At 44.6% G+C, this 22,870-nt stretch overlaps 1 protein-coding gene across 2 annotated transcripts in view; it reads right to left on the bottom strand.

Annotated features, from left to right (window-relative positions):
* The window catches only part of LOC147452427 (uncharacterized), an 81,556-nt gene that overhangs the window by 21,776 nt on the left and 36,910 nt on the right, over positions 1–22,870 (bottom strand). For both annotated transcript variants that reach the window (XM_086518130.1, XM_086518129.1), the window contains 2 exons: positions 1,588–1,797; positions 1,162–1,415 (listed from right to left, as the gene is read on the bottom strand). In XM_086518130.1, the coding sequence (XP_086374256.1) occupies positions 1,162–1,415; positions 1,588–1,797 (464 nt within the window). The remainder of the gene's footprint in view (positions 1–1,161; positions 1,416–1,587; positions 1,798–22,870) is intronic.

Here is a 22,870-nt window from a genome sequence, read left to right as displayed (position 1 = left end):
CAAGCCTTGTGTAAAAACGTGTTGACATGGTAGATGTGCGGACGTCCCCAAATCGCATTGATAATAGAGCACACTATATAGACCCCCGCGTTTTACACTGGTGATGTGGCAATCCTACGGATCTCCATTAAACGCGCTGGCAAGTAGTAGCGCTAGCTTTTGGGGCAAGATGCTTTTGGCTTTGATGCTTTTCATGTATTGCTTTTGACCAAGGGCCTTCATAAGAATTGTCAAGGCCTTTCTCTTGCAGATTAGCTTGGCAGAATTGTTGAGAGGAGAGGACCCTTGGACAATGTACTTTGTGAAGCATAATAATAAAGAAATACCGAGAAGGGGCTCCAGTCTTTGGGGCCAGCCTCTCTGGGCACGGAACCTCGCCGTGCTGTGTCGTCTCTCGCGTGTGTTGCACTAGATCTTCGGCTTGGAGCGTCCAAGTATATTACACGTTGTTTTGCAACATGTCCGTTGGTGCGCTGAGATGGGCGAGGGGTCCAAGCCAGGTGTTTTCTCGATGTAGTGGACACTTCACGCAGCCAACCCCTTTTCACCACATCAATGACACACATGTCCGGGCGGACGTGAACTGATCTTCCTATGAAGAGTTACAAAAAGGAAAGTGTTTGGGGTTGTTTGCAAGCATAACAAGGGATATTTTGGGAATTTTGGAAAAATTTAATGGCATCTTGGGATTTTCTGGAAGTATATGAGGGGTATTTTGGGAATTTTTGAAATGCGAAGGGTATTTTGGGAATTTCCCCAAATTTCAGGGGTATTTGGTAATTATCCCTTTGAATTTGCCAAAGTTGGCAACAGATTATTGACGGAGTCCTCCCCAACAACCATGTTGCTCAACTCGTGACAGGCTCTTGAATTAACACTCCAAGACATCCTTTGCAAGTTTGCAACTATATAAGTGCACCCCCTGCTACAAAGAATAGACATGAAAGCTAGCTTTTTTTTAAATCAAGACCTTCTGGGTATGTTTCCATTACTGTCTTCCAATGAAGTTCAAATAGAGCCACTTCTTACCGATGATACAATTTCTCCATTCAAGACAATTGTGAATCGTGAAATTTCCTTATCACTATGTTTTATGATTGTCAATTTCTATTAAGCCACAAAAAAGATAATGAAAAGAAGGGGTTGTCAGAAATAACATACTGTGCCTTAAAAGCTAGGCGCTCTCGGCGTAACGCATCTTCAAGTGCTTCTGCTTCCTGAAGCTTCCTCTCTGCAATGCCATGCTTTCGAACTGCTTCAGCCTGCAAAGCATCTGCTTCATGTAGCTTTGAGTCGGCCAACAGACCTTTCTCGGCAGTTCCAGCAACAAGCGCCCTGGCTTGCACTAGCTTGTTTTCAGCCGAAACCTTCAGTTCTGCAGCCTCTGCCCGCATTTCCTTCAAGGCCTTCTCAAGCTGAACACAAAAGCCAAAAAATCAGATTATAAAAACTGGCCATTATTTCATGCAAGGTGAACCCTCTGCAACAAAAAAGTCAAAGAAGAAAATGTGGAGTCTTTTAAAAAGTGTCACTAATTTTTGCAGAGACTCGCTACCAATAGATGAGATCTATGTCAAGGGTCCTCACATCAATAACACATTGTCTTTCAACCGCCAGAGCCTTTTTTAAATTCTCTTCCCTCTTTTCTGCTTCTGAAACAGCTATAAGATGTGCAGCGAGCTCTCTACGCAAATTCTCCTCCGCATCCTGGGCTGATGCTTTCAGCTTTTCTGCTTTTGCTCCCCAATCCTTACGTTCCATGAGTAACAGTCCCATATTGTATTGGTAATCATAGAGCTGCAAAAAGAACAAATTTGAGCCTTTGACAAAAACTCTCTACTTACAGGCATGGAATTTAAACAAGTGTTAAAACAAGAGATGCTCAAGGAAAATCAAAATGACAAATGCTGTCAATTGGATAACTTCAAAGTCAACTATTATAAAGGACAAACTTTGAGCAGTAAGCCTGTCACAGTGCACACCAACAGTTTTAAAACTAAAGTCTAAACTGATGTTGCTGAGTAAAAGATTGTACACCTTCAAAGATACAATAGTCTGTAAGCGCTGAATAGGGCAAAATGACAAATGCTGTCAATTGGATAACTTCAAAGTCAACTATTATAAAGGACAAACTTTGAGCAGTAAGCCTGTCACAGTGCACACCAACAGTTTTAAAACTAAAGTCTAAACTTACTGACTCCTGAGTAAAAGATATTTACACCTTCAGAAGATCACAAAAGTCTGGCTGATGTGTAGGGCTGAAGGATTGGCTGAAACCTGGAATGGGGCAGTAGTGGATAGGCTCTCTGGAAAGCAGCCATGGACTTAGCAGGAACCTATTGTTGAGCAGGCTTTCTGCGAAAGGTATGGCAGTGAGAAACAGGCTGCCAGCAGCCAAACGTCTGCTTTTTTAGTGGCTATCTGGTGGTCTCCTCGATTTCCTGTTAAGAGTTATCTTCACCTTCGAGATGCTTTTCCTCCTGCTTATAGGCTTCTCATCACACGTGCATTGGCCATTGGGTGTGAGTTGGCCACCCGTACACCTGCTGGAAAGGGATCAGTACACTCAGATACTTATAACCGTGCATGCCCGAGCAAGTCCATTTACCAGGTTCTCATGAGTTCCAAATATGCCTGAGTTTGAGCGGGACAGACATGCATTACGCTGCACAATGTGGCTGCAGGCTACTGGTAGTTGCGTCACCAATAAATGCATTGGAGGAAGCAAGGAGACCTCAGGTCAACTACCAGGTAGCTACCAAAAAGCACCACCGAAAGAGTGTCCAGCATTGTCAGCGTTGAAAACCAGCAGGGCAGGGATGACTGAGAGAGACTATATGAATCTAGAAGTGCTACTAGTTGGAATTGTGTGGGGTATGTGTGATCGCTGATACAACGGGTGCCCAATACAAGAGAAAGATACAATGGGTGATGGATCCATCCTCATCTGTGTGAGAGTGCGCGTGTGCAGAAGCATGAGTGTGTGTGTGTGTGTGTGTGTGTGTGTGTGTGTGTGTGTGTGTGAGAGAGAGAGAGAGAGCACAAGCGCTAGCAGACGGGGAAGAGGGGGCGATCAGCCCCCCGGGCCCATCATGAGTAGAAGACCCAATACACAATAATCAAATAGTGTGGAAGTGGGTACCCCCCTGGCCCCATAAATAGGTGCCCAAGGAGAGGTAGGGCAGAGCCTGGAAAAATCCCCCACGACCCAGCATAAATGATATATGAAATATATATGTGGGCGCCCAGACAAAGGTGGGCGGCCGGCGGGCAGCCGGACTAGGTACAACCTAGACTATGGATGGCAAGTCCGGAGACATACTAGCAGTACAAGTATGCCCTAGACCTGTGAAGCAGCAAAGTGGTGTAAGTCTAACACCCCCTCTGCTGCTTCCCAAGTCTAGGGCATACTTGTACGGGTAGTATGTCTCCGGGCTGGCCACCCATAGTCTAGGGCCTAGGTTGTATGTTATGTCCCGCTCATAGGAGAGGGGATCTAGCCTAGACGCTATCGGGATGGATGTCTAGTGTTCGGGCGGACGTAGTGTGAACCTGGCTAGTGTGGCCGGACATTATTAAAAAAAGGAGGCCAAGGCCTCATTTGTACTTATCGACCCCCACTGCCAGAGTGCCAATGGTTAGCCCGCGAGGCTAGGAGTGTGCGAGGTCACCTTGACGAGGTGAGGCCGGGTGGTATGGGACGCTCGGTCTTACATGTGCACGCCTACGTCCTCGGACGCTGGCCCAACACGAGGGAGCTACCGGATGATGGCTATGGTCGGGTGGTTCGTCCGACGCGTGTCTGTAGACGGTCCGTGTAGCCGGGAGATCCACTCCCCTTGTGTTCGTTTCATGGTAACAGAGCCGGCTAGGCTGCACGAAGGACCGTGTGCACACCCACGGATCAGTTCAAGTCTAGGGACCTCAATTTCGGGTAATTTTTAGTGATTAATTGCTGAAATTGCTTATTTTTCTTCTCGGAAGCATGTTCTATGTGAAAATTGATTTTCGATTAAAAAATCAGTAAATCAGCAAGGGAAGTGCTGAAACTCGGAGCTTTTTCATAAATTTTACTGATTTTGAGGATTACTTGTTAACTGGCTGATTTTTTTTTGTGTGATTTTCAATGAAAATCTCTATTGCTGTTTAATTGAGAGAGTAAAAGAGAGAGAGAGAGAGAGAGAGAGAGAGAGAGAGAGGGGGGGGGAGAGCGGTAGTATGCAGCGAAGAGGAGAGAGAAAAAGCTCCTGAGCTCTTGCGTTGTAGGAAGAGAGAGAGTGGATCGAAGACAGAGAGAGAGAGCCATCGTGATGTCCAGCGTGTACTTTTCGTGTGTAATCCACGAGCAGGCACACGTCTGGTGTTTTTCCCTCTTTCTCCACGCGTCCTACAAGGGGATTGCCGACCGCTAGATTTTTCTCTGCACACTCTCTCGTTGCATTGATTTTTTTTAACGCTAGCCCCTTTTATCAAGTGACCATTTTAAATTTTTTTTAAGTGGCTTGGACACTGAGTTTTTGTTTAAAAAGGGTCTGAACCTGCAAATTATAAAAAACCACTTACAGAGAGTGAGTTTTTGCAGAAAAACTCAGTTTTCAGCCCTCTGCTTCTCTCCCACCGCTCCTCTCTCTCACCCGCTCGCACTAATGAATTCTTAGGGTTGTATGAATTCTTAGTGATGCCTTTTGGACTCACTAATGCACCAGCTACATTCAACAGAATGATGGATAGAATCTTCCACTCATATAGAAGTTTTACAGGCGTTTTCTTTGATGACGTCTTAATCTTCTCAAAGACGGAAGACGAACACTACAAGCATCTCGCCTTAGTGTTTGAAGAATTACGCAAACACAAATTATTTGTGAATGCTAAGAAGAGTGAGTTCTTTCTAAAAGAAATCCACTATTTGGGCCATATAGTATCTCACAACCAGGTGAGAATGGACCCTGAAAAGATTCAAGCAGTTGTAGAATGGCCTACGCCAACTATAGTACATGATGTACAAAGTTTCCTTGGCCTCTGTTCTTATTATCGGCGTTTCATTCGAGCTTTTGCCGCGATGGCAGGTCCCCTCCATGACCTGACAAAGAAGCGGATTCCATTCCATTGGGGGTCTGGACAAAAACAAGCTTTCGAAAAGCTTAAGTATCTACTCAGTCACGGACCTGTTCTCACCGTCCCTGATCTTCGCAAACCTTTCGAGGTATACTGCGATGCCTCTGGAGATTGTGTAGGAGCAGTTTTGAACCAAGAGGGTCACGCGATAGCCTATGAAAGTCGGCGCCTTAAAGATGCAGAGTTGCATGCCTCCATATACGAAAAAGAGCTAATGGCAGTAATTCATGCTCTTTCCATTTGGAAACACTATCTATTAGGAGCTGATTTTATTATCAAGACAGATCATCAAAGTCTTCGCTACTTTCTCACACAGAGAAAGTTATCAGAAAAGCAGATGAGATGGGCCAACTTTCTTTCAATGTTTCATTTTCAGATTTTACACACTTCTGGAACAAAGAATGCAGTTGCAGATGCTCTCTCCAGGCGTCCAAAGATCAATGCACTAACAACAATTTATCATGAGGAACTAGAATCTCTCAGCGAGATGTATCCTCAAGATCCAGACTTCGCCACAATTTGGGCAGATCTTCAAGCTGGTCACTCAAAGCCACCTTATTCTATCAGGGATAATACACTCTATCGTCAACAAGAAATATGCATAGCTCAGCCTTTACGACCAAAGGTGATGGATGAAGCACATAATTCTCCTTATGCCGGGCATCGGGGAATTGCTTCCACCACTAGTGCCCTCGAAAGGTATTTCTTTTGGCCAACACTCCGTGCGGACATTGAAAAACATGTACGTGAGTGTTTAGTATGCCAAAAAGTGAAATATGACAGACATAAAGTTTATGGCAAGCTTCAGCCGCTCCCTGTGCCTAACACGCCATGGGAAAGTATTGCCATGCATTTTATTACGGATCTTCCTCGATCCAAGAATGGAAATGATGCAATCTGGACTATCGTAGACAGATTCAGTAAGCAAGCCCATTTTCTTCCAGTAAAGAAGACGATCAAAGCTGATCACATGGCTAGAATATTCCTAGCTCAGATTTTTAAACACCATGGATTGCCAAAGACTATTGTCAGCGATAGAGATCCCCGCATGACTAGTCTATTTTGGCAGGCATTGTTTGAAAACTTGGGAACTAAGCTTGATTTTTCATCAGCTTATCATCCTCAAACAGATGGTCAAAGCGAAATCGCTAATGCCACTGTTTTAGATCTCCTCAAGTGCTATGTTTCGGAACGACAATCCGAATGGGAACAGTACTTACCAATAGTTGAGTTTGCGTATAATAATACCATACATTCCTCAACTGGTAAAGCTCCCTTTGAAATTATTTACGGGAAGCCACTCTTACTTCCTATTATGGTGACCAAAGAAAACATCTTCGCCGCAGATGAATTTGTGCGCAATATTGATATTGCCAATCAACAAGTAAAGCAAGCAATTCTTCGTACTCAAGAGCAACAGAAGAGAAAAGCAGACAAGCACAGAAGGAATCTCAATCTTGAAAAAGGACAATATGTCCTGCTTCGGTTTGAGAAAGCTAGATTGAAAAAGCAGGTCGGCAAAGGGAAAGTTGTCAAACTTTCCCATAGATTTTACGGCCCTTTCAAAATTACAGATAAAGTCAATGATGTGACTTTCAGATTGGATTTGCCTTCTCACTGGTGCATCCACAATGCTTTTCATGTCAGTCTCCTCCGACCATATGTTGGACCTCCTCCAGTGGCGCCAGTACAAGAAGATCCTCCAGAAGTCGAAGAGACTGAGGAAATCCTTCAACCTGAACAGATAATACACCACTCGGAGAGACAACTCAAGTCGGGGAGTCTACATCGAAAGTATTTAGTCAAGTTCAAGAATTACACTCCTTTAGATGCAAAGTGGATGACTCAGTCCGATCTCAAGGACTACCCTGACATCTTGCACAGTTATGTTGACGCTCTACAGTTGAGGTCAACTGTTTAGAACCAAGAGGGATGTAACTAAGTCAGACTTTGTAAATAATTAATTTATTTACGAGAAAAGAATTATCTAATTAGTTGTGTGCACACCAGAATAGACCTAGCAGTTCTAAGGCCTCAGGTGAGCCTAAATGCAGGCTAGAACACCTCAGAGGGACCTTAGCAGAAATTACCCTGAAGCCCTAGTGATTGGGAAATCGGGTCTTCAGAAAGGGGTAAGCAGTAGCCTCAGATTTTAGGCTCGGGAAAAATACGCGCGTCAGTACAAGCACATGAATGAGATGGGGTCCTTAGAACAGTGACCCTAAGGCTAATAAAGCCTTAGGGTAAGTTTCGTTAAATTAAATTTAACGGTCCGTGCCCGGGCGGGCAGCCGGACAAGTGTGAACAGGTAAAGGCGGTGCAGTGCCGGTGCGGCATTGCGCCGACAGACCTTTGGTGTTCTCATAAAAGAATCATTGGTAGCAGTTGTTAGTTAGTTGCACATTTTTAATTAATGAGCTAGAAGTTTTTAAAGTCAAAAGTTGAATGGTTTTTAAGTTTTTAAAGTAAGTGTGCCAAGTGGCACACTTACCAATGCAAACTAACTCTCTCTCACTCTCACTCTCACCCTCTCTCTTCCTAGCGCCCCCTCTCCCTGATGGCTATTTAGGAGCCCCCCCTCCCCCATTTTCGGGGCTGGCAGTGCACCTACCCCCCCTAATCTGAGCGTGCTCTACGCGGTGGAGCCCTCCATTGAAGCTTGAGAGCAGCCCCTTGCGACATATGTGGTAGCCTTGTGCTCCCATTGTCAAGAACAAGGGATCTCACAGTCATAGACACCTTCTGGTGAAGTTTCATCGCGAGAAGCTGCCGTAGACGCTCTCTTAGCATAGTGCGGCTGCTGTAATTCTCTGTTTTCAGCCCCTAATCACCTCGATTAGGGCTGTTTTCAGCAGATCAACCATAGAAATCCTCTTCTCTCTCCTTATCCTAAGTCTACATCAAGTTTGGCGCGATTCCATCGCGAAGAAGACCTCTGTTTCGGCGTAGGGGTGCGCACAGGTAAGAATTTCAGGTTATGTGCAGAAAATTACAGCAAGCATGTGCGTGTGCATTTTGCTTGTTTCTCTTTTGTGTTCTATGCATGAAGGAATGAGCATGAAGGCAACACATAACGGAAGATGGACTCTCCTCTGTGAGAGCTTCCGATGAGCTGTTTCGGAAGATAGACTCTCTTTTCGAGAGCTTCCAACCAGTCTCGCAGAAGAGGGGAAATCCCCTAAGCAGTAAGAAAGTGGAAACACTTTCTCAGTCAGTAGTCAGAACAGAACAGAAGAAAGAATAGAGGACGGGCGTATGCCCCGTTCCTGTGCTTGTAAAGATTCTCCCTTAGTAATAAAGATATTCTCTTTATGGGGGGGGACCAGCCCATTTTCTGGTCCCCAATGAAGTGTCAAGTTTTCTCGCTCCCTCTAATTCTCTTGAGTATTTGAAGTGCAATTAAACGTCAGTTTACGCTTCCGTATTTTTGTGACAGTGGTATCAGAGCAAGGTCCTCTCTCTCTTCCTGAAGGGATTGACGACTCTTGGCAGACTGCAGAAATGGGAGGACGCGAGATAGAGTTATCTCTCCTTCAACAGCAGGTGGAAGAGTTGCAGAAAGCTCTCTCCCATCCAGAAGTCCAAAAGATTCTCCATACTCTTGAAAAAGGGAAGGAGAAAATGCCGATGGGGTCGGGAGAAATCCCGCAGAACCCAAAGGCGCCACAACCAAGAAAAGATCCTTTGATTGGAACTTCCCGCATGCACGAGAGGCAGAAGAAATCTCCAGAACGTCATGTGCGGTTTAATCCAAAAGTTCAAGAGCAGGATCCCCCTGATTCCCCTCAGTTTTCTTTCATGAAGGATCTGGAAGACATAGTTTCTCCGGAAGACATGTTTCTCGACGATCCGTCGCAGCAAGAAGTACATTCAAGGGAAAGGACTCCTATCCCCAAGGAGTCTAAGCATAGAAAGAAGGAGCACCATAAGAAGAAGCACCATAGGCAGAAAACATTCAAGTCGGGAGATAAAGATGTGAAATTCGACACCTACAATGGACGGCGTGATAATGACAAAGCTTTGGGTTTCATCTGCCAATTTGAAGTTGCATTTGCAGAAGGGAATTTCAAGGAAAGATCCAAGCTTCGCCATGTCAGTTTGTACCTGAAAGGCACCGCCAGCAATTGGTGGTTAACCCTTATCCTGGAAGAGCGCAAACCCCAAGATTGGACCGCTTTCAAGAAGGAGTTCTACGCACAATTCCTTCCTCCAGACTATGAGGAAGAGGTAAAGAAAGAATGGGATCGACTTTCACAATCAGAGAACGAAACTGTTCCACGCTATGTGGATAGGTTTTGGGACGTTCTCTTGAAAGTCACTCCATTCAAGAAGATTGACGATTCGGAGAAGATGCGCAAGTTTGAAGCAGGTTTGCATGAAGCCTTGCAAAAGGCTATGAAGCTTTACCCTCGAGGTAACTTGCAGATACTTATGGAATCAGCCCGCATAGCTGATGGAATACATGACAAGGGTACTCCATGGAAGATGGAGCAAAGCACTTACCATGCCAAGCAGAAGGCTCTCCATGAGCAACCTACCTCTTCTACTTCTTCTCAAAAGAAGAAAAGAACCGCCTCCGAAGCAGAAGCAAAGCCAAATCAGCCCAAGAAAGGGAGATATCTCTCTCCTGCTGAGTTGCGAACCTACATTAGTGAAGGACGATGCTTCAAGTGCGGACAAGTTGGTCATATGAAGGGTGACTGTCCAACCAAACCTCCACAACCACCCTCCTCCAATGCAGTCCCAGATGTACAGGGAAATACAACCAAGGATGGAAAAGAAAGAGCTCTTCTCAAAGCATGGGGTAGTATCAACAACCAGCGGGCTCTTATTTTGTTTGACCCTGGTAGCACAGACAACTTCATCTCTACCAAGCTAGCTGACGACCTGAACTTGCAACCCAATCGTTTCGGAGTCTCTATTCAAGCGCAATCTGCTTTCAAAGGGCAGAACTCAAACTCTACTCCAATCATAGGGAAGTTGAATCTATAGGTCGACGACTACAAGGATCAAGAGTCTTTCTTACTAGCTTCACTTGAAGGATGCGATGTTATCTTGGGAATGCCTTGGCACTACAAGATGCATCCCATTCCTGACTATGTTCAGAAAACCTTATCTTTTGCTCATAAAGGAAAGGAGTATCTTGTACTTGCAGATGCAGGTGATTGGCGTATTCTTATCGCCAACCACATTGCCATCAAGAAAGAAATGAAAAAGTGTGTTTCAGCGTACTTGATTTTTGCAAGAGAGAGAGATGTGTCTGTTTCACAACTTTCTTCCTCTTTAGAGCAAAAAAGACTTAAGTTAATAGAAAGATATAAAGATTGTTTTGCAGATGAACTTCCAAATGAACTCCCACCTTCGCGACCTGAGGATCATACCATTGATTTGATCCCAGGAAGTTCTCCTCCAAATCAGCCCCCTTATCGAGTTAGTCTAATGCAGCAAGAGGAAATTCTCAAGCAGGTTAACGAACTTTTGGAGAAGGGCTTAATAAGGCCTAGTACTTCTCCATATTGTTCACCTGTCTTGCTAGTACAGAAAAAGGATGGCACATTCCGCATGTGCATAGACTATAGATCTCTAAACAAGATCACAATCAAGAATCGATTTCCAATCCCTCGGATTGACGACATTCTTGACAAGTTACAAGGAGCAAGTGTCTTTAGTCGTATAGACTTGAAGAGCGGTTATCATCAAATCCGCATAGCTCCTCAGGACGTGCATAAGACTTCATTTAGAACAACCTTCGGGTTGTATGAATTCCTAGTGATGCCTTTTGGACTCACTAATGCACAAGCTACATTCAACAGAATGATGGATAGAATCTTCCACTCATATAGAAGTTTTACAGGCGTTTTCTTTGATGACGTCTTAATCTTCTCAAAGACGGAAGACGAACACTACAAGCATCTCGCCTTAGTGTTTGAAGAATTACGCAAACACAAATTATTTGTGAATGCTAAGAAGAGTGAGTTCTTTCTAAAAGAAATCCACTATTTGGGCCATATAGTATCTCACAACCAGGTGAGAATGGACCCTGAAAAGATTCAAGCAGTTGTAGAATGGCCTACGCCAACTATAGTACATGATGTACAAAGTTTCCTTGGCCTCTGTTCTTATTATCGGCGTTTCATTCGAGCTTTTGCCGCGATGGCAGGTCCCCTCCATGACCTGACAAAGAAGCGGATTCCATTCCATTGGGGGTCTGGACAAAAACAAGCTTTCGAAAAGCTTAAGTATCTACTCAGTCACGGACCTGTTCTCACCGTCCCTGATCTTCGCAAACCTTTCGAGGTATACTGCGATGCCTCTGGAGATTGTGTAGGAGCAGTTTTGAACCAAGAGGGTCACGCGATAGCCTATGAAAGTCGGCGCCTTAAAGATGCAGAGTTGCATGCCTCCATATACGAAAAAGAGCTAATGGCAGTAATTCATGCTCTTTCCATTTGGAAACACTATCTATTAGGAGCTGATTTTATTATCAAGACAGATCATCAAAGTCTTCGCTACTTTCTCACACAGAGAAAGTTATCAGAAAAGCAGATGAGATGGGCCAACTTTCTTTCAATGTTTCATTTTCAGATTTTACACACTTCTGGAACAAAGAATGCAGTTGTAGATGCTCTCTCCAGGCGTCCAAAGATCAATGCACTAACAACAATTTATCATGAGGAACTAGAATCTCTCAGCGAGATGTATCCTCAAGATCCAGACTTCGCCACAATTTGGGCAGATCTTCAAGCTGGTCACTCAAAGCCACCTTATTCTATCAGGGATAATACACTCTATCGTCAACAAGCAATATGCATAGCTCAGCCTTTACGACCAAAGGTGATGGATGAAGCACATAATTCTCCTTATGCCGGGCATCGGGGAATTGCTTCCACCACTAGTGCCCTCGAAAGGTATTTCTTTTGGCCAACACTCCGTGCGGACATTGAAAAACATGTACGTGAGTGTTTAGTATGCCAAAAAGTGAAATATGACAGACATAAAGTTTATGGCAAGCTTCAGCCGCTCCCTGTGCCTAACACGCCATGGGAAAGTATTGCCATGCATTTTATTACGGATCTTCCTCGATCCAAGAATGGAAATGATGCAATCTGGACTATCGTAGACAGATTCAGTAAGCAAGCCCATTTTCTTCCAGTAAAGAAGACGATCAAAGCTGATCACATGGCTAGAATATTCCTAGCTCAGATTTTTAAACACCATGGATTGCCAAAGACTATTGTCAGCGATAGAGATCCCCGCATGACTAGTCTATTTTGGCAGGCATTGTTTGAAAACTTGGGAACTAAGCTTGATTTTTCATCAGCTTATCATCCTCAAACAGATGGTCAAAGCGAAATCGCTAATGCCACTGTTTTAGATCTCCTCAAGTGCTATGTTTCGGAACGACAATCCGAATGGGAACAGTACTTACCAATAGTTGAGTTTGCGTATAATAATACCATACATTCCTCAACTGGTAAAGCTCCCTTTGAAATTATTTACGGGAAGCCACTCTTACTTCCTATTATGGTGACCAAAGAAAACATCTTCGCGGCAGATGAATTTGTGCGCAATATTGATATTGCCAATCAACAAGTAAAGCAAGCAATTCTTCGTACTCAAGAGCAACAGAAGAGAAAAGCAGACAAGCACAGAAGGAATCTCAATCTTGAAAAAGGACAATATGTCCTGCTTCGGTTTGAGAAAGCTAGATTGAAAAAGCAGGTCGGCAAAGGGAAAGTTGTCAAACTTTCCCATAGATTTTACGGCCCTTTCAAAATTACAGATAAAGTCAATGATGTGACTTTCAGATTGGATTTGCCTTCTCACTGGCGCATCCACAATGCTTTTCATGTCAGTCTCCTCCGACCATATGTTGGACCTCCTCCAGTGGCGCCAGTACAAGAAGATCCTCCAGAAGTCGAAGAGACTGAGGAAATCCTTCAACCTGAACAGATAATACACCACTCGGAGAGACAACTCAAGTCGGGGAGTCTACATCGAAAGTATTTAGTCAAGTTCAAGAATTACACTCCTTTAGATGCAAAGTGGATGACTCAGTCCGATCTCAAGGACTACCCTGACATCTTGCACAGTTATGTTGACGCTCTACAGTTGAGGTCAACTGTTTAGAACCAAGAGGGATGTAACTAAGTCAGACTTTGTAAATAATTAATTTATTTACGAGAAAAGAATTATCTAATTAGTTGTGTGCACACCAGAATAGACCTAGCAGTTCTAAGGCCTCAGGTGAGCCTAAATGCGGGCTAGAACACCTCAGAGGGACCTTAGCAGAAATTACCCTGAAGCCCTAGTGATTGGGAAATCGGGTCTTCAGAAAGGGGTAAGCAGTAGCCTCAGATTTTAGGCTCGGGAAAAATACGCGCGTCAGTACAAGCACATGAATGAGATGGGGTCCTTAGAACAGTGACCCTAAGGCTAATAAAGCCTTAGGGTAAGTTTCGTTAAATTAAATTTAACGGTCCGTGCCCGGGCGGGCAGCCGGACAAGTGTGAACAGGTAAAGGCGGTGCAGTGCCGGTGCGGCATTGCGCCGACAGACCTTTGGTGTTCTCATAAAAGAATCATTGGTAGCAGTTGTTAGTTAGTTGCACATTTTTAATTAATGAGCTAGAAGTTTTTAAAGTCAAAAGTTGAATGGTTTTTAAGTTTTTAAAGTAAGTGTGCCAAGTGGCACACTTACCAATGCAAACTAACTCTCTCTCACTCTCACTCTCACCCTCTCTCTCTTCCTAGCGCCCCCTCTCCCTGATGGCTATTTAGGAGCCCCCCCTCCCCCATTTTCGAGGCTGGCAGTGCACCTACCCCCCCTAATCTGAGCGTGCTCTACGCGGTGGAGCCCTCCATTGAAGCTTGAGAGCAGCCCCTTGCGACATATGTGGTAGCCTTGTGCTCCCATTGTCAAGAACAAGGGATCTCACAGTCATAGACACCTTCTGGTGAAGTTTCATCGCGAGAAGCTGCCGTAGACGCTCTCTTAGCATAGTGCGGCTGCTGTAATTCTCTGTTTTCAGCCCCTAATCACCTCGATTAGGGCTGTTTTCAGCAGATCAACCATAGAAATCCTCTTCTCTCTCCTTATCCTAAGTCTACATCAAGTTTGGCGCGATTCCATCGCGAAGAAGACCTCTGTTTCGGCGTAGGGGTGCGCACAGGTAAGAATTTCAGGTTATGTGCAGAAAATTACAGCAAGCATGTGCGTGTGCATTTTGCTTGTTTCTCTTTTGTGTTCTATGCATGAAGGAATGAGCATGAAGGCAACACATAACGGAAGATGGACTCTCCTCTGTGAGAGCTTCCGATGAGCTGTTTCGGAAGATAGACTCTCTTTTCGAGAGCTTCCAACCAGTCTCGCAGAAGAGGGGAAATCCCCTAAGCAGTAAGAAAGTGGAAACACTTTCTCAGTCAGTAGTCAGAACAGAACAGAAGAAAGAATAGAGGACGGGCGTATGCCCCGTTCCTGTGCTTGTAAAGATTCTCCCTTAGTAATAAAGATATTCTCTTTATGGGGGGGGACCAGCCCATTTTCTGGTCCCCAATGAAGTGTCAAGTTTTCTCGCTCCCTCTAATTCTCTTGAGTATTTGAAGTGCAATTAAACGTCAGTTTACGCTTCCGTATTTTTGTGACAGGGAGCATGATGAACAGAGGATTCATACGATTCCTCTTTATTTCTGCAGCAAGACGCTTACCTGGTGGCGTGATATGACAGAGAAGCCTACAACGTGGGCCGACTTCTGTGTGAAATTCAAGAGGGATTTCTCCAAAATGGATCCTTTGAAAGCTTACACCAAACTGCAGAGTCTTTCGATGAAAGCCATGTCTATTGATAAGTACACAACGGCTTTCAAAGAAGCGCTCACCTTCTGCAAGGTGGATTCCACGCACGCTGTGCACATGTACTTGTTGGGAGTAAATGAGGACTACCGTTGGGCCTTAATCAAGGACAAAGCCCTACTAACGTCGAGGATGCAGTGGCAGAGGCCAGGACGTTCCATTTGATAAATTGAGAGAACTATAAGAAGAAAAGAAGTTCAAACCATCAATCCGGTGAGGGCGCTTCGAGGAAGCAACCTCGATTCCAACAAAGGTCCAAATCACCGCCAAGACCTTCTCAGGAGAAGAAGAAAGCCAAAAATGCTTCAATTGATGCAGTGAAGAAGGGGGCTTGCTTCGGATGTGGCCAGACAGGTCACCAAATCAAGGATTGCCCCAAGAAGAAGACAGAGAAATCGCAAGGTCGTCCTTTGGTCCAAATTCACGAGATCTCAAGTAACTCTGATGTCGTTCAAGTTGAAATCCATCATTGAGCGCACAGTTCATGCACTAATTGTACTTTTAGCACCAAAGGGTTTGATAAGCACATCTTCTCCGTTTCCCCGAGAAGATCAATGGTCACGAAGTGACCGTACTACTTGATAATGGAAGCTCACACAATTTTGTGGATGCAAAATTGGTGGAGAAAGTGGGCCTACAGACACGGGACAGTGACCATGAGTATCGCGTGAAGATGGCTTGTGGCGAGGATACAAATGTATAGAATCAGATGGTTCCAGATTTGTCGCTCGAGCTAGCTGATTACAAAGAGAACTTGGATTTCCACATCATGCGCCTGGATAGAGCAGATATTATTTTAGGAATTCCATGGTTTTATGATAAACAAGACTCATTGTATATAGGCTATGTACATCAGTCTCTTGTTTTTGTTAAGCAGGACATGCCTCATGTATCTGTTTCGCTTTGTAATCAGATTTCTGTAAATAATGTTTTGCAATACCAATTGTTACTGCTTTAGAAATGTATAAAGATACAAAGTCTTTTGATGTTGACTTTTATCAGTGTGTACCATCTGCTTGGTTTGATTCATTAGTGCTTGGTACTTCTGTCACTGAATTTCGTAAAATGTTTCGTGTTCTGTTGAACTTCGGGATTCCGATGAATCCAATCTGATCCGAGAAACTGATTTCAAGGATGTTTTTCCTAATGATCTGCCTCCTGGCTTGCCACCTTCGAGAGGAGTAGATCATGGCATTGAGTTGGTGGCTTATAGTCAGCCCTTCTCAAAGCAACTCTATCGATTTAGTAAAAATGAGGAGGACGAGATTCAGTGGCAGCTGAAATGTCACGATTGTGACGTGTTCTTCATGATTGTATTACCTTTCTTGCTTGATTCTCTTGCAGATACGAAAACATACCAGATCCTGTTCTCGAAAGAATGTGCCTCTTCGCCCAAGAGTCGCACCTATTCGGCAAATAGCCATGCCTCTTCGGCGAATGGCTGCACCTCTATGCCGAATGGTCACGACTCTACAACAGAGAGACACGACTATTGGCCTAGGGTCACGTCTTTTGACCTATGGTCACGTCTCTTCATCGTGTCTCTTCAGATTCTATGTAAGAACGCCATTGTAGCACATTTCAATCAATCAAAAACATTCAATCTCTGAGTCTTTTGTTCTAATGTTCTGTTCAGAGTCCAGTTTTCATCTAAGTTTAAGTATGGATAAACACACATAATAAGCGTGTTCTTCACAGTGGTATCAGAGCAATTTTTTTCCCGGGCCTCTAGACTTGGTGTCTACCTAACTTCGTTATTGCCTACCCTTCCTGCAATCCTCACCCTGTGAGTTGTATGGCAACAGAGGAAATATGGTGCCCAATTCCCTACGTGTATGCGGTAACTCTTAACTGTTCTATTATCATCAGAGAAAAAAGAATATAACGAGGGCAGACAGCAGTGTGTGCGAGTGTGTGGCGTACCCAGAGTATGTGTGTGGCATACCTGGAGAATTGTGCATGGCGTGTACCCGAAGGCTCGTGTGTACAGCCGGTACATGAGTGTTGTGCCTCTTTGCCGCACCTTTTTTCAAGCAGTAGAGCAACATCACCAAGCGACAGCAGTGTTCGATATTACCTTGCGCTGGCTGATTTTTTTTTTTCCCACGCTGGCTAACTTATGAGCGCTGCTGAGTTTTTACACAGAGTATTATTTTTACGCTGGCTGGCTGACCTTTCATAAGCTTTATAAATTATTAAAGTGCCCAGCCACCCCTAATTCGGAATGACCGGCCATAAGAGGTGTTTTATTAAAAAAATTAACCACACCACAAAGCATGGTTGTAAATAAAACCACGCAACGAACCAGACTCACTGCAAAACTCTCCAGCGTTGGCCTTCTTGCAAGCATTTCTTCTGGCCGCACATCACGCGTCGCGGACTTTACCTCCTCATGGATGATAACGCGTACGACGTGCCTATTCCGTACCTGTCGTACATAGACGACGTGCCGGAAGAAATTCTTCCCAAAAATCCTCCTCCCCGCGAGATTATAATTATCTCCGATTCGCCGAAACCCGACATCATACTAATTCCAGATTCTCCAGAGCCAGAAATTGCGGAGATCCCTGCACATGTACCTATTCCTGCACCCGTTCCAGAGCAAGCTGTTCCGGAAGTATCTGTGAGGATTCCGTCTCCCACGTAATCTCCCGAACCTCCTAACCTCTCAAAAGAGAGTACCTAGTGCACATCTCGCAACGTCGTTTCGGGTTCCAGAGGTGGTCAGTGTGGCGGATTACCATTCGGTGCGAGCAGGCAGAGTTGCCACATTACGAGTTCCTTTTGACTCGTTTCCCATTCGTCGCACATCACATTCCGGCTTGTTACATGGATAACCTCTCCGCGATCCAGACTTCCCACACATTGATTCCTTTCCACGCAGAGGAAGTCGTGCCAGATTACACTTCACTGACTCCAGAGCTCGACGAGATCGAGTATTTTACGAAGGATGACCCGGCATTCGCTGAGTTCGCGAAGCTGCTACACACACCGCCTACTTTGCCTACAGGTTGGTCTTTTCTAGCCTCGCCTCGCTATGAGATGTGGGCTCGTCATGTCTGACTCAGGGACGCAATAGGGACAAGTGGACGGAGCCGCACTCTTGATCGCTATTCAGCAACAATTTGAGGCCCAAGCTTCACGACAGGCCCAGTTCGAGTCCATGCTCCAATCCTTGTCAAATGAAGTTAAAGCCCTGACATAGCCGACACCTCAGTAGGATGGCAGTTCTACATCTTCCGTACGCGGCGAAGATCAAGCCATGCCGGATCCACCTGATGCGGTTAACAATTCTGAACTTAAATATTTATTTCGATTAATCACAGAATCTAATATAAAAAAAGTGGACATAAAATCCCCTGAACCTTATGATGGTTGACGCAATAAGCGGGTGATTGATCAATGGATTTTCAAAATGGACAATTATTTTAATAACCTGGACATAACGGAGCAAAAAAAATAGCTTTGGCTGCTAGCCTCCTAAAAGACACTGCCTTTCTTTGGTGGCAAAATCGGGTTGGCCTTAGGAAAACAAACACCGACGTGGGAAAAATTCAAGCGCGCAATGTGCAAAGCCTTTGTGCCAGTGAGTGCTAACTTTCATGCACGTTCTCCGTTGCACCACTTAAAACAAAACAAAGCCGGCTACTTACATATCTCAATTCCAACGACTGAACTTGGAGATAATGACCATTACTCCCGACGATAAATTGCATTTTTCGTGGATGGACTTGAGCCCACCCTTCGCGATGATGTACACAAGGCAACCCCCCCTACAGTTGAGGACGCCATTTCATATGTGGAACGGTTAGGTGACTTTCGCAGAGACCACTTTCCGCTTGATCAAGCCGATGATCGCCCATTTGGTCGCGGATCCCGTGCCCCTTTTCGAAACCAGCGTGATGTCTCTTATTCAGGCAACAGATCACATAATGGTTCTAATGTTTCACGGTCCCAATCAACTGCTAGTTCTTTGTCCTGATCTAGTGTTTGGAGTCCGAGAGCGCAAAATAGTAGACCAAATTTACAAAATGATCGGTCTAATTTTAATCGACGTTGCCGAGGCCGACAATCTTTTCAGCAAAATTCTTATCCGGACAGACGTTCGTACGGAAATCAAGTGTCAACTTCTATAACAAACTTGGACACTCCAAGTCAAGAATCAACTGCGACAGCACCAAATAACCACTTCAAACAATTTACAAATCACAATAGATTTGCACTGGCCCGGCGGAGTTCCGTGCCTACAGATATTGGCCCCAAAGACTGGCGCCCCTTTTGGCATTTCTTTTTATATTAATCAGATCAAAGTACAAGAGAGTGGCTAGGGTTTCACTCTTAGACTACGTCCAGATGCTCTGAGAAGTGAAGCCCTCACCACTTATTTAGAGGTTACAAGGGATGCCCAAAAGCAGAGCCCCAAAAGCTTCAAAATCAAAAGCTCTGACTCTCTCTGAGAGTCCCAAAGAAAAGAAAATTACTTTTTCTCTCTCTCTTTCTCTTGCTATTGGCATAGAAAAAGCAAGAAAGCGGCCAACGCAAATTCCGCCGCAAATTACGGAAATCCGTACTGCTGCTGCCACATGGCACCCCCGGCAAAAATTAGAGTTTGCTGCAAATTAGGGTTTTTGGCAGTTTTTAGGGTTTGTAGGGATTTTGGGTTTCAGCCTGAAATTAGGGTTTCTCCATGGCCACGTCATCACTTTGTGACATACCCCCCTCTTAAAAGCATTGTAATCGACCGCGATTACGCCTGCAAAACCGACAAAAGCCATAAACCGTCTTAGCAGACACTGACTGTTAGTACCTACGTACTAGGAACACACATCTAGCACATGTACCGAATCGACGGTCACATCACACGACATCACAGGACAATCAACATTCATTCGGATCTTAGACCATGATTTATCGGCAATGTAGCTAGCATTCACATCTAGGTCCAATCGGAACCTCATCGATGTCCGATTGACTAACCCCTATTGCAACCATGTCTATTCGAGATTAATCTGACCAAAATGCTACAGCCATTTCGGCTATCAGTTCCTGCACTCAAAAGAAGTCAAGAACAAATCAGTATCATTATCAAGAATTCCATTTCATAAAGTCATACAGCAGAATACTGTCAGCTCTCAGTATCCCTAAAGCTCAAAGAGACATCAATGACTCTAGTATCTAAATCAAGGCATCTGTTGACAAAGGAGTGGAGTGACTCCCCTCTTGTGCATCCCACTGCACCAGATCTCCGACCAAGCTGAATTCTAGGTTCCATTTGGAGTAGACTATGCTAAACCAAAAGCATCGAGGTAAAGTTTCACAATCTGAGGAGTATCTGCTAGGTCCTCCTCCTCCATCTACTTCGCATCAAGTGCAAGATAATTCTTGAATTTAGCCAAGAACCGCCTTCGGACTTTACCCTTATTCTTCGTATCCTTATGTGCCAAATCTGTTCAGGAACAAGGATCTCCTCATTTTCTTCCACTTCAGGTTGCTCATCAGGCACATCACCTTTAAAAGGTTTCAAGAGACTCACATGAAATGCATTGTGAATCCTCCAAGTATCTGGCAGTTTCAATCGGAAGCAGACATCATTTATCTTTTCAGTGATCTGGAAAGGTCCGTAGTATCGCATACTAAGCTTTGGAAAAGCCTCTCCTTGCCCTTTTTCTTTCTTAGGCGTGCCTTCTCAAAACGTAAGAGCACCCAATCATCCTCCTTCAATTTCAAGTCGCGACAATGGCGATCCGCTGCCTTTTTCTGTCGTTCTTGAGACTTCTGCAAAGTCCCGCGAACTTTGGCAAAAGCCATATCCAGATCTCGCGTATATTCATCCGCTTCAAAGATCTTATCTTTCATGCTCAGGAAGGATGGAACCTTCGCAACACCTTCAACAATCTCAAATGGCGCCTTCCCCGTTGAAGAGTGTATCGTTTTATTGTAGGCAAATTCCACCAAAGGTAAATATCTTTCCCATTGAGTCTTCTGATCTGAGATATAAGACTTCAATAAATCTAGAACCACTGAATTGGCAATCTCGGATTGCTCGTCAGGCTACGGGTGAAACGATGACGAGAACTGCAACCGCGTGCCAATGTTCTCCCAAATTGCCTTCCAAAACAAACTCGTAAATCTGGGGTCTCTGTCGGAGGCAATCGTCTCAAGCATGCCATGTAATCTGAAAATCTGGGCCACAAACAGTCTCGCTAAGTGATCCGGCTTGACTGTTTTCTTTACTGGAATGAAATGAGCCTGTTTGCTAAATCTGTCAATAACATTCCAGATACCATTGTGACCACTCTGTGTTCTCGGGAGATCAAAAATGAAATCCATCGCTATACTTTCCAGGGGCGGGTGGGTATAGGTAAAGGCTGTAACAATCCATGTGCCTTATGCCTGTCAAACTTGACCTTCTGGCATACCAAGCAACTGCGCACAAACTCTTCCACATCCTTCTTGAGTCTCGGCCAAAAGAAATATCTCTCTACCCCTTTCATGGTGGTAGCAATGCCGCAGTGACCAGTAAAAGGTGGACAGTGTCATTCAGTCATAACCTTTTCCCTCAACGGCTTTGTAACGCACAACATAGTCTTTTTCATCAAGTAGCCTTCTCGAAGGGAGTATCCAGCTATTGTCTCCCCATCCCGTATCCGTGTGAAAATATCTGCAAAATCTGTATCTGTGGCATACTGATCGACCATATCCTCGAAGCTCCTATGATGTATCGCGGAAATAGCCAGAACCAACGGTTTCCGAGACAAAGCATCTGCCACCACATTCTTCTGTCCCTGCACATGGACAATCTGGAAGTGGAACTGTGACAAGATGTTCGCCCACCGCATCTACTTTTCCGAAAGCTGCTTCTGTGACAAGAAGTAGCGCAAACTCTGATAGTCTGTAAAGACAATAAAATCCGCTCCGAGTAGGTAATGCCGCCACTGAGTAAGAGCATGGATAACCGCCAAAAGCTCTTTCTCATAGATCTGTGCTGTCATCTCCGGCCTAGAGAACAAACGGCTCTCGTAAGCTATGACATGGCCTTCTTGCATCAAGACTGCACCCAGACTACGACCACAAGCATCACAATATACTTCAAATGACTTTTGCAAGTCCGGCAAAGTCAAATTGGTCCCGTAGTCAATTTCTCTTTCAATGTCTGGAAGGCAGTCACCTCTATGGGTCCCCACAAAAAAGGTACTCCTTTCTGTGTCAAGATATGCAAAGGGGAAGCAACCTCTGCAAACTTTCGTATGAACTGCCTGTAGTACGAACACAGTCCCAAGAAGCTTCTAACTTCATGGACATTCCTCAAGTCGGGCCAATCACGGATAGTCTCTATCTTAACCAGATCCATTTACACTCCTGCAGCTGACACAATGTGTCCCAAAAAGTGTATCTCTGGTAGGAAAAATTCACTTTTCTTTGCATTAATCACTAACTTGTGATCTCGTAATGCCTGAAAGACCTGAAGCAGATGATCTCTGTGTTCTGCCTCATTCTTGGAGAAAACAATCATGTCATCAAAGAAACTGCCAACAAATAGCCTGTACTCTCGAAAAATCCTGTCCATCATCCGGTTAAATGTCGCAGGAGCATTGGTTAAGCCAAAAGGCATCACCAAAAACTCAAATAACCCAAAAGTCGTCCGACAAACTGTCTTGTAGACGTCTCCCGACGCTATCCTAATCTGATAATATCCACTCTTCAAGTCAATCCTGCTAAAGCACGAGGATCCCTGTAACATGTCGAGTATATCATCGATCCTAGGAATCGGAAATCTATTCTTGATGGTGAATTTGTTGAGAGCTCTATAATCGATGCACATTCTCCAAGATCCGTCTTTCTTCAAAACCAACGACACTGGAGAGCAATACGGTGAAGTACTGGGCTGGACAAGACCCTTTTC

The sequence above is a fragment of the Adiantum capillus-veneris genome, chromosome 8 (genome assembly GCF_014529385.1).
Source record: "Adiantum capillus-veneris isolate H3 chromosome 8, ASM1452938v2, whole genome shotgun sequence".
Lineage (NCBI taxonomy): Eukaryota > Viridiplantae > Streptophyta > Polypodiopsida > Polypodiales > Pteridaceae > Adiantum > Adiantum capillus-veneris.
Note: the sequence above shows the minus strand (reverse complement) of the source record. Positions and strands in the feature narration are given on the sequence as shown.